The 12,256-nt window shown below is 33.9% G+C and overlaps 1 protein-coding gene across 1 annotated transcript; it reads left to right on the top strand.

Annotated features, from left to right (window-relative positions):
• Positions 1–2,526: 2,526 nt before the first annotated feature.
• On the top strand, positions 2,527–6,666 carry LOC143556708 (uncharacterized). The gene is made up of 6 exons (XM_077045968.1): positions 2,527–2,654; positions 2,777–2,975; positions 3,927–4,050; positions 4,120–4,412; positions 5,041–5,787; positions 5,882–6,666. Exons 1-6 carry the CDS (start codon positions 2,560–2,562, stop codon positions 5,963–5,965), a joined length of 1,542 nt encoding a protein of 513 aa, XP_076902083.1. The 5' UTR covers positions 2,527–2,559; the 3' UTR covers positions 5,966–6,666.
• The last annotated feature ends 5,590 nt before the right edge of the window (positions 6,667–12,256 follow it).

Below are 12,256 nucleotides of genomic sequence, written 5' to 3'. Positions count from 1 at the left end.
AAATATCTATGATTAAAACACAAAAAAAAACTTTAGTGACTTTATTGAAACAAAACATTTTATGACTGAAACAATTTCAAAATTTAGTTACTATACTAAACAGTAATCCTAATAATAAAATCCATAAATAACGAATCTGGCCATAAAACAGTATGCTTTTACACAGGTTATGTAGGTTTTTTTAAACAATTTGACATCGCAAAATATATTTTTTTAAGATTTGTGAAAAAAAAATATGGAATATTGCAATTTTTTTTTGCATTTTTTTAGGATATATAACGTATATAAGAAAGAGAAATGATGAGTGTTGAAAAATAATAGTTTTACAAGAAATGAAGCTTTATGTATGGTCTTCTATGCATGTTTAAAAGCTTTACAAAAGCATGTATAATAAATACTACATTACAAACCCATATCTAAATAATCTCTTCTCCCCCGTCAAATTCAAAATTCAGGATAAAACACTCTCTCCCTACTTCCAATTTTAGAGGGTTTGTTGTTCCTAATTAGAGGGGATTTTGTTTGTCATCGGAGCTCCAGTTTTACATTGCTGATTATTGAATACCATAGGTTGGTGGTTGTGGCAATTTGTACAGAGACAAATGATCAGACGCAAAATCAATAGTTGGTAAGTACCCATTCTGAACTGATCTGCAGCAATTTTTACTATTGGTGAATGAAATCGAGTTATGAAGGTTTTTGCCTTTTTTTTACCTATTAGTTTTGAAGAAGAGTGTACTGGATATCTTGATGAATAAAGGGTGCTAAAACAGAGCTTAAACTTCGATTTAGGTTTGTGAAATACGCATCTTTATGTTATATCTTGGTATCTTTGATGGTAATGAATTTACATTCACATTTTTTTCTTTGGTGAAATTGTGTTGCCATAAGTATCACAGTAGCGGCTGAAAGTTACTCATATATCTTTTTTTTTTATTGAAAATCATCTATTTATTGAAAGTTAAATGTATTTCTTCATAGCATGAATTCCTTAACACAATGAATGACATTTTCAAATATTTTTATAATAAAAAGATGCGATATATAATTCGGTTTGAAAAACACTTATTTCGGTTTGGTTTCAAGCTTTGTAAAAGCTGAGTTTTTGGTTCAGTTTCGGTTTTACATGAATTTCTCAACTGGAATGATTTGTGTATCTTGACCATAGCATCGATGGTGTAAACAAGCTGAACCGGGCCGGTTATAGTTGTTATGAGCTTTTCTGATTATAGCATTTTGGTTTTACTTGTGTGTAGGCCCTAGCGATTTCAATGGTATGAGTAGGTGATTGAAAGAGGGACATTTGTGCTGAGAATAAGGTATTGCGGCCCCAAGGTGTAAAGGTTTGCACCGTATTTTAACCATTTTATCTAAGATGTTAATTCCGTCTCATTAGTCATTTAGGTATAATGATAGAATTGGCTAAGAAAGAAACCGGCAAAACATTTAGCTCGGGTCATTAGGGTTTTCCTGCTCCTTGCACATGTGGATCATCAATTTTTTCCATTTTTGGTTTAAGCTAATATGCGTTGATTGCATTCAACAATTTGTTGCCTATCATACAAAATTTTACAGGCCATATAACTAATTTTAGTCTTCATCTTATCTTTGATTTTTTGCTTTCCGTGTTAATATTTTTGTCATATAACTCCAAATTGCATATGTATGTAACTGCTACAAATGCCATTTTTGGCCTTGCATTGGGATATAAATTGGTTACTATCTCTGTTTTTTCAAGGAATCGGTATTTTTGATACTTTTAGTATATCAAAGATAGAAGGGATGTCGTTAATATCATTACTATAACAAACCGAACCAATGCCACCAAATTCCAGTCACGCGCCCGCCGCATCGCGCGGGTTTACTACTAGTATATATATATATATATTTTCTGCAATTATTCAGATTTTCTTTTTATTTATTTATTTTTGTAATTTTCTAGATTTTTTTTCTCAATTTTTACTAATTTTGTCAACTTTTTTTAATAATATTTTGCAATATCAAATTGTTTAAAAATTAAAAAAAAAACTACACAACCTGCTATCCAGGTAAACTATCTATATTAGAATACAAAGAAAACTTTATTGACTTGATTGGAACAAAATATATTATGAGTGACCTGATTGAAACAATTTCAAAACTTAGTTACTATTATATAGAGTATTCCCAATAATAAAATCCGGATCTGACCATAAAACAATATGCTTTTAAACATGTTAATTTTTTGATGACAAGTGAAAAATGATCCACTAAATTTGTTAAACCATGCGTAGTGGGGATTCTATACCCACCCAAAAAGCCCCCATAGCCGCCCCCAGACGCTATGGGTTGTGTTAGGGTGGGTTGTGTTGCGCCATGTTACATCGCATGATGCAAAACGCTTCCATATACGCCCCATCTGTCACATATACAAAGTATCGGTATTATTGTTTTTTTTTTTTATAAACCTTGTCTTAAAATAGCAAATAGTAAAAAGTTGCGTCTTCGACAAACCCAAAAACAAAATCTGAATTCCCAATAATAATTTTCACAATCGAATTCAGTTGAAATTGAAATTGAATGGCAGAAGAATCAGAGAAACGATTTAACGCCGTCATGGACAAACTCTTTCTTCCTTCTTCATCTCCCAATTCCAAATCTACCCCTTCCTCCAGGTACACAAAATTACTAGGGTTTATTATTATTATTATTATTATTATATTATACAAACTAATTAAATGTCAATTTTGTCATTGTCAATCAAATTTAGTTTAATTAGGTTTTGCTCTATTGTTAGTGTAACTGCAGGCGGCTTGACGTCAGCAACCAGGAAACGCCCGTACACTACAAAGCTGGATTTAATTGAGTTGAAATCCAAAGCAAGTGTGACTGATTTGCAACCGGTGCATTCGCCGCGGTGCAGACCGTGGGACAGAGAAGACTTACTCAAAAGGCTTGCTACATTCAAGTCCATGACATGGTTTGCCAAACCGAAGGTTAGATTTTGCTACTAAATGTCGATTTTGTTGTATTTAATCGTCGTGAATATGTATAATAGCATCAATTATACTTGTATACTATGAAGACTATGAACTGAACTGAACCGAACCGAATCTCATTTGTTAAGCTTTTATTGGACAAGCGAACTGTTCACAAACATTTAGTTGAATGAAATTTCTTGTTCGTGCTCGTTCATTACGGAAATGAACTTGTTTGTGAACGGTTTCACCAACATAAACAATGTTTTATTTGATTTGGCTACTAAATGTTGATTTTGTTGTATTTAACTGTAATTATTACTCTGTATGATAGCATCCGTTATACTTGTATATATACTATGAAGATTGTGAACCGAACCGAACAAGGTCTTGTTTATGTTCGTTTGTTAAGCTTTTATTGGACAAGCGAACGGTTCACAAACTTTTAACCGAATGAAATTTCTTGTTTGTGTTCGTTTATTAAGGAAATGAACTTGTTCGTGAACGGTTTACCAACATAAACCATGTTTTATTTGATTTGGCTAACCGAGAATGGTTAGTGTCAATGGTTCAGTCCGGCTGCCAAGTTTGTGTTGGTGTTTTTTTTAACATTCATATTCATATGTTTAGTTACATATAAAAATTAATCATCTAATATTCATATTTTTTATTTTATAGCTAATAATTTTGCTTATATTTATATGATAAGATTAGAAAAGTCATAAAGAGTTTTTAAAATGTTTAACGAACAAACATATATGGACGTAAACAATCACAATTGAACGAACATAGCCTTGTTTCTCGTTTGTTCATTTAGTTAATCGAACGAAATTCCTTGTTCATGTAATTCCTTGTTAAAATGTTCATTTATTAAAGTAGCGAACTTCCCCTCGAACGTTTGGTTTGTTTACAGTGCTAATCATAACCATTTTGTAGTTCTAAGAGGTTAATATTATCTATTTTCATCAGGTAATCAGTGCAATAAATTGTGCAATGAGAGGTTGGATCAATGTAGATATAGACACTATCGCGTGCGCATCATGCGGGGCCCGCCTCTTCTTTTCTGCACCATCATCTTGGGCACAGCAACAAGGTAATCCTTGATTTTCTTTTATAACACTATCAGTTTTCTTTTTATAACACTATTTTCTATGTAATATAGTTGAGAACGCAGCCTCGGTTTTCAGCTTAAAGCTGAATAATGGACACAAGTTACTTTGCCCATGGGTTGACAACGCGTGTGATGAAAAACTAGCTCAGTTCCCACCTGCTTCACCTGTAGATTTGGTTGATAATTACAAGAAACGATGTGATTTGTTATTGCAACTTTTGGAGCTTCCTGTGGTTTCATCAACTGCCATTGATTACATGAGTACCCCTTTGCTAGAACATTTTCTTAAATGCCCTCCAACTTTAGATGAATCTGGACAAGCTTCCCCTGTTTTGTACTATCAGGTATCACTGCCTTATGCTAAAACATGTAGGCCTGTAAACGAACAGAACAAACACAAACAGAGTTTGTTTGTGTTTGTTTGGCTAACTTTATCTAACAAACGGTTGAACACAAAAAGCTAATGAACGGGTTTTTTCGTTCGTGTTTGTTCGCTAAGAAAATGAACGTGTTTGTGTCTGCATATGTTCTTTCGTTAACAGTAGAAACGAAAGGTTCATGGATTTTAACGGATGAACATAGCTGAGCTAAAACCAATTAAAAGTTAATATAAACAACAATGTGTTGGTTCTAAAAAGTTATTAAAACTAGACTAAATTGTAATTGACCTAAACATTTTTAATGAATATGTTAGTGAACTAAACAAACAAACGTAAACCGACGAGCATAGATGAATGCAAACGATTGAACATAAACAAATTTAAATGAACGAACGGGACATATGTTCATGTTTGTTTATTTAAATAAATGAACACAAATATCTGTTTGTGCTTGCTCGTTTATTAAATAAACGAACTTCCGGCTGAATGGTTCATCGAACGTTCGGTTCGTTTACTGGCCAAACACGTGTTACAAATCTTGCTTGTGTATATTGTTACCATGTGTTAAAAACTTATAATTGGAATTTTACAGGCACAAAAGCTTATAAGTCTATGTGGTTGGGAGCCAAGATTTCTGCCATACATTGTTGATTGCAACGATGCAAATAACGCTATTACTGTATATTCTTCTAAAACTTCTGAGAACGTGGAAGACACCGAAGGTTCTTCTTTTGAGAAACATGATCATTCATCTGTGATTCTAGAATGTAGGCTTTGTGGGGCCCGAGTTGGTCTGTGGACTTTCAAGACGACTCAACGGCCCACAGAATTTGTTAGACTTATTGGACATGCAGAACCTAATAATCATGTTCAAGAACCTTCTTGTGTTGAAAATGGGGAACAGACAGCAAGTATTGGTAATAGTAGTGCCACATCATCGAATAAAAACGTTTTGAGCTTGACAATTGCAGGTGGGCCACCACCAGCCGAGCAGAATTTTCGGCCAACAATATCTTTGCCTGTTGTTGGTCAAAATTTAAGGTCCCGTTTTTCATCTGCGTTTGAAACAGTTGGTGATGATCGTAGTTTTACAACTAATAGATTAGTTGAGGTAACTGGAGATAGTGTTTTAAAATCTGCAAGTTCAGGTCAATCTGAAACCGTTGATGAAAAAACAATTGAGTTTGATCCGATAAAGCAGCATAGATATTTTTGTCCTTGGATTTCATCCAATGGGAAGTCGCCACCTGGTTGGAAACAAACTCTTTCCGCTCTAGAACGCCAGAAAGAGATTGTTTATTCATCTGAAACAACCCAAGCTTTATCTTCACTAATTGAGGTAACCTAAACGTCGTTTCTTATAAAATAATTTCTTTAAAGTGATTTTTGTGACAATATGTGTAATCTGGTGCTAAATCTTGATTACCGTGCAGGTGGAAGATCCTGTTGGTTCTGTTAAAAAGCTTCTCACGCCTCCATCGGCTAAAAGAAAGAAGTTTACTCACGGTTCGAGTTAAAGAAAGGCCATCATCAGCATTAAACATCAACCAAACGCGCTCGATCAAGTAATATCTTTTTACTGTTTGGTTAAAACGACTATTAAGTTCCCTTCTAGGGATAATCACAACTGTTTGTATCCAGTTTTGAATTTTTTCGACTGTACTTCCCATGCTTAGGATATAGCTAGAAACATAATTTTTTCAACTGTATTCAAGGTGCTTCGATGGACAAGAAATTTTGAGCTTTTACATAATCAAAACATATGAAAAAATTAACTTGACCACAATTGGTAACACTTACTTTTGACTAGGGTCTGTTAAGCCCTCTCTCTGCAACCATTTTACTTTTGTACGCCTAAAGAGTGCCAACAGAAGTATCTCAAACCCAACTAGCGTACCATTCATGAAACGTTTAGTGGGTTGTTTGTTTGTATTTGGTTAGTTACCGAGTGAACAAACATGAACAAGAGTTTATAGAACTTTGCAACAAAATTTCATGATATGTAAGATTATTATTAATAGCAAGAATTATAAAGATTGTTTTTAATATACACATATAACCATGACCAAACAAAAAATATGTTTTGTATAAAAACCATAAGTAGACATTCGGTTCGTTTAACCTTATTGGTAGTCCTATTCTCCTTTTCTTTTAGGAATCAGTTATTCAGTTGTTCTTAATCTTAGACCAGCATGTTGCAATAGTATGTACATGTATAAAAGTTTAGCTTGTTAGTTTAATCAAATAGAAGTTTAGCTTGTTTAGTCTATTAAAATAATTGACCAATTACCTACATGCTTTATAATTTTCTTAGTTAAACTGCTTTGAGACACCAAGACTAGCATCAAAATTTAAACATAACCAATAAAAATTTTGAGGTGTCCAATATCAGGTTTCAAACCTATTAAACCGAAAATCGAACCAAGTTGAAACTGTTAAAAGCCAAACCGAATTACATGTTTTCGGTTCATGTTATACTGCATTTGATTTAGATAATCGGTTTTTGGTTCTAGAAAACTCAACTTGGAAAGGGAATGTATTGATTACTGCTATGGATTTTCCAATTCGTACAACCAATTACAAAATCGAGGAAACCGAAATCCAAACCAATAAACACATATCTCGTTAAAATTTGGGGTTTTCAGTTAAAGTCAACCCAAACGGATGGCGACATCTGCAACAATTGAATCAATGAAATAATATGATTCAGTTGAACCAATGCAAAATATGATTCATGGAATTATGAATCTCATATGCTTCGAGGGTCTGCTTCCCATTTTGTATAGCCTTAAGAAGGTTACATAGAACATGGATTCAAATTTGAGATCCTTGTTAAAGGGACTCAAAACACTAACCATTACAATTTCTCAAATTTGTAGTTTCGATTTGTATATCAAAGTGTTTGTAATGCAGTTTTTTTTTATTATTATATTTTAATCTTTTGCTTGGAAGCTCTTATTAACACTGGTATTCAAATGGGACTTAAATTTTAATCATTAAAAACTATTTTCAAAAAACCAAAGAGTCAAAGACAACTACCAAATGTTTTTGTTGATACAAAGTTTTGTGATCTAATGCTTATGTCAGTCTGAGTCAACCTTAAATAGGCCAACAGTCAACACAAATGGCACATGGCCTCCAACCTGGTCAACCAGTTTTAGGGAAGACTCCGGGACAGGTTTTATGTGTTTTCCAAACGAAATCTTGAAAAAAAATATGTTAAATCTTATAAGACGAAGTATGTTAGGATTAGGATCCAAAAAATAGTATAATGAATGTGACAAAATAAAAATTAAATCAGAAACTCTCTAGTCATAAACATATGTATTATTTAGTTATAATGTAGCATGATAAAAGATGACTAGTGTAGTAGTGTTTGATGGGGTTTGTAGGTACAGTAAAGTGATAAAAAAATATGGAATTGGATTTATGTGCACTACCCTCTCACCTTTCACTAAAAAATGTCAATGATGGTTAAAGAAGTGTCTACCACCCCTCTACAAATAGTCATAACAATTAACAACCATGTTGAAATGCCCACTTAAAACAATTATATGATTATTATATCCCACCCACCCATTTTCCATTTATATTGCAGTTTAGACATTATTCATAAGTAAATATTGAATCAATATTCATCCATATTGAATTTACTTTACAACTCATCAAAAGCAACCACACAACTCTCAAGTGGTGTTCTGAAAACAGGTGAATTGTGAACCATATCCAATTGAACAATCGGTCAAAGTTTTTATGTTGTGACTAAGGGAGAAGTAGTGAAATCTGTACATTAACTTCAGAGTAGGCGTCTGATAAGATTTTGATATTTTTAATTTATCAAAAATTAAAATCTTACAAGAGATATGGTATTGGTAACACAAGTTGATGATGACATAAAAAGTTATATATGTATTTCACATATCATAAGACTATTTTTGATTCGTTAAATCATACGAACTCATGCCATTGGTTTTAACAATTTTTTTTTTAACCGCAAGCTTCTTACTTCCCGGGTCTTGAACCCTGTCATGATAATTAGACAATGTGTTATGGTTTATTTTCATTTTTCATCATTCTCCCTCATTCGTTACGTTTGCGTCACCTCAGTGTCAACTCAGTTTTTCTTTCATAATTCAACATCACAACTCAATCCTTGTTATGCTTGATTTTCTCATTCTCCATCATTCCATTTTATTTAGTAACAAAAAAAAAGAATTGATTGGATGAGGGGTCAAAGAACCCGTTAGACCACTCTCATTTTGGTCGTGTCATGCGCGAGTAAGATGGGAGTGACACAGTGTTCAAAGACCAAAATGGGAGTGACCCTTCAAGAGTTTTCCATGGCCCATAGCCAACAACCTAAGATGTTTAATAGATTTTACATCTAACACTAGACCATCAATCCCATGCCATATTTAGCTAGTTTTAACATACCATTAGTATTAACTATTAAGTATTTTTCTTAACAAGTTAAAACTATGTTAAGTTAATACATACATCCCTAAAATTCATTAAGCTCTATTTTTAAAATATATACTATTTATTATTACAACAAATTAATTAAAAGTATATATATTCTATATTTAAGAACCAACAAATCTAACTTGTACAAAGTTATTTTACTCTTTTTCAGGAAACGTGGAGACGCCGTGCCGTCACATTCACTCCTCCATCGTTGCTGAATCTAAGGACTACCATATATTTTAGTGCTACATATAATACAACCATGATCACATCCATTTTATATATGACCACTTGCTTTATTCTTTATGTTTATACAAAATTAAAATATTAAAAATTTATAACCGACCTTTTAAAACATATTTTCTAATAAATTACTAAACTATTTAGTAAAACTATTTATGTAGGTTGTACACATCTTTGAATATATCTTAATCATCTAACGATTAAAGTGAATGACTAAACAAGTTTACACAACAACATATATATATATATATATATATATATATATATATATATATATATATCAACAATTTGATATATAATATTATTTTGATTAACTGTATGAAATACAAAAAAAGAAAGTAAAGTGATTAAAAAGATTTATGCACAAAAATATCTTTAGACACATATAGCCATGCAAGCTACAAACACAAAAATTTAAAGAAATTAATTAAGTACGGGTTATGTGAAGCATCTATAATACAAAGTGAATGATCATTTGATCATTGATCGATCAAGAAGAAAATGAAGAAAAAAATTTATATATATTTAAGAATAAATGCCGTCATAATTTTGTACTCTTTTTGGTCTAATAAACATATACTACAAGTACATATATCAAGTATAGTAAATGAACATGAAACCTCAATGGTGCAATGGGTTTGGACCAGTTGGGACAAGCCGCATCTCAACTCCATATCTCGGGTCGATTTCTGACCCTTTGGTTTGATGTTGGTGATGATGGTGTTGATGTTCATGTACGAATGGTGTGAAGTCGAATTCTGTAGATGGTGATATTGTATTCTTGTTTGTTAATGTGCGGCGTGTTGATAATGAGTACTTGTAATGTTGTTGGTCCTCTTGTTCTTGTTTTATTATTCGAATATCGGTCGCAATAAGTGGTGGATGTTGGATGATGAAGGTGGTTGTGGTGGTGTACCATAAAAGGAGGAGGGAGAGGGAGACTAGAGAGATGAGAGCTGAAACTCGGGCTACCATGGTAGGAGGTGGCGGTGACGGTGGTGGAAGAGGGAGGATGGAGCATGGAGAGTGTTAAGTAGTAGTAGTAATAATAATAATAATAATAATAATAATAATAATAATAAGGTTTAATATTTAGGAAGAGAGAACTTAGAAGTTAGACCATAGGTTAGCACAAACTAGTAGAGCATTTTTGCTTCTACCGAAAGTTGCATTTATGGAAGAATATTTAATATTTATAATTAATTAATTTATTACAAAATTATAAAACTTTTATAATCTTTTAATATGAAATACTACTATGGTCCAAATAATGCGGAGAGGAAGCAGGAGGTGGTGCCTACCATTCGTCCAACAAGACCTGCCTTTGCGTTCAAGCAAATGTTACTCTACACTTTCATGAAACCTATTTTGTCAAACCTTTGACTTTAATTATTTTTAGTTTATTCAATAAACATGAAAAGGCACATATGATCCACATTTTTAGGGAAATCTCTATTTTAATCCTTAAAAGTTTTTTTTTTAACCATGGTCGCATCTGGTAATAGGGGTGTTTATCGGGTCAACCCGATCGGGTTTCGGGTTAATCGGGTCGGGTTAGTCGGGTTTTTCTTAAAAATTATCTAACCCGAAACCCGACCCTATTAAGATTCGGGTTAGTCGGGTTCGGGTTATTCGGGTTAGTCGGGTCGGGTTAGCCGGGTTAATCGGGTTGACCATGTTACTTTATAATTTGAAGTTGATTTTTATGCTTGTAACACGTGGGTTGTAAAATTTTTAATTCCACTCAATTTTCAATTTCTTTCATAAGTAATTATCTTATAATTACATATAGGCTTGTAAACGAACCAAATGAGTACGATCACGAACACTTAGTCGAACAAATATTTGTTGGGTTCGTAGGCCTTGTTGGCCCGGTTTATTATATGAAGTCAAAAGAGGAGACGGGTGTGGGCGGTCGGGCCCAAGCCCGGCCCGGTTTAGATTTCTTGCATAATAATTTACTAACCCTAGTTCAGTCTCTATATAAACAACATTATGTACTTGTAATATTGGTCACTCAATAAAGATATACCTAGTTGCCACCCGTGGACGTAGGTCAGTTTAGACCGAACCACGTTAAATCCTCGTGTTCGTTTACTGCTTTCGTGTCGTGTTCAGTTTCGTGTGTGCGTTTAATCCTAACAAGTGGTATCTAGAGCTTAGGTTCAGATCACGCGAAGAACACATTGAACCAGCCGAGTCGCCGCCAACCCATCCAGCCGCCGCCACCCTACTGCGCTAGGGTTCCGCCGCCGCTACGGTTTTCCGATTGTCGTTAGGGTATACGCCGCCGCTGTTTCGCCGCCGCTAAACCCAGCCCGACCAATCGCGACTAGGGTTCAGTAAAGCACCGCATCACCACCATAGTTGTGCTGCTTTCCGCCACCGATCGTTTGGTCACCGTTTATTCGTTTCCAGTTTGTTTGGCTGTATATGATTGACCATAAAGGAGAAAGTTATTATTTATTTTTTCCTTGGAGTTTGGTGTTCTTGTGGCAGAACGTTTGACGGCCGGAAGGAGCAAGAAATCAAGAATTGTTATTTCAACTTTTTGGAGTTCATGCCAATATAAGACAAAAGAGTTTTTTTTTGGCAGGGAAGAATACGTGAGCAAGGGTTTCTTAATTTTTTATTTGTGGGCTGTTTCTTTTGGGCCGAAATACAAAGGGCTGTAGGCCCAGTTTCTTATATTGTGTGGGCTTGGGTTGAAGATCAGTATTTTTGATCAGCTTTCGGTTAAGCAAAGAACGAGTAAAACAGCGAATCAAGATCCTATTTTCGTTGAAGAACAGTTTCAAGTCAGAAGAAATTTAAAGAAACTTAGAACCAGTACCAACCGCGTTTGTCAGGTTTTATCTTTTCAGTTTAAAGTTTCAGTTTTCTGATTTTTAGTTCGTTATTCCGCTGCACGTTTAAAATAGGTTGATTTTTTAACAGAGTTCAGTAGAACAGTCGTTAAGTTCAGGCTCGTGTTGCTGTGTCTGTCTCTGTTTTTTATCCAGTTTTTCGTTTTAGTCATTGTTATGGCAGAAGACGGAAAGTTTTCGATACAGAAGTTTGACGGACAGAAGTTCGGTTGGTGGAAGATGCAGATTGAGGCA

The sequence above is a fragment of the Bidens hawaiensis genome, unplaced genomic scaffold (assembly GCF_021521415.1).
Source record: "Bidens hawaiensis isolate Kalapana, Puna unplaced genomic scaffold, B.hawaiensis_p1.1 tig00018669_1, whole genome shotgun sequence".
Classification (NCBI taxonomy): Eukaryota; Viridiplantae; Streptophyta; class Magnoliopsida; order Asterales; family Asteraceae; genus Bidens; species Bidens hawaiensis.
Note: the sequence above shows the minus strand (reverse complement) of the source record. Positions and strands in the feature narration are given on the sequence as shown.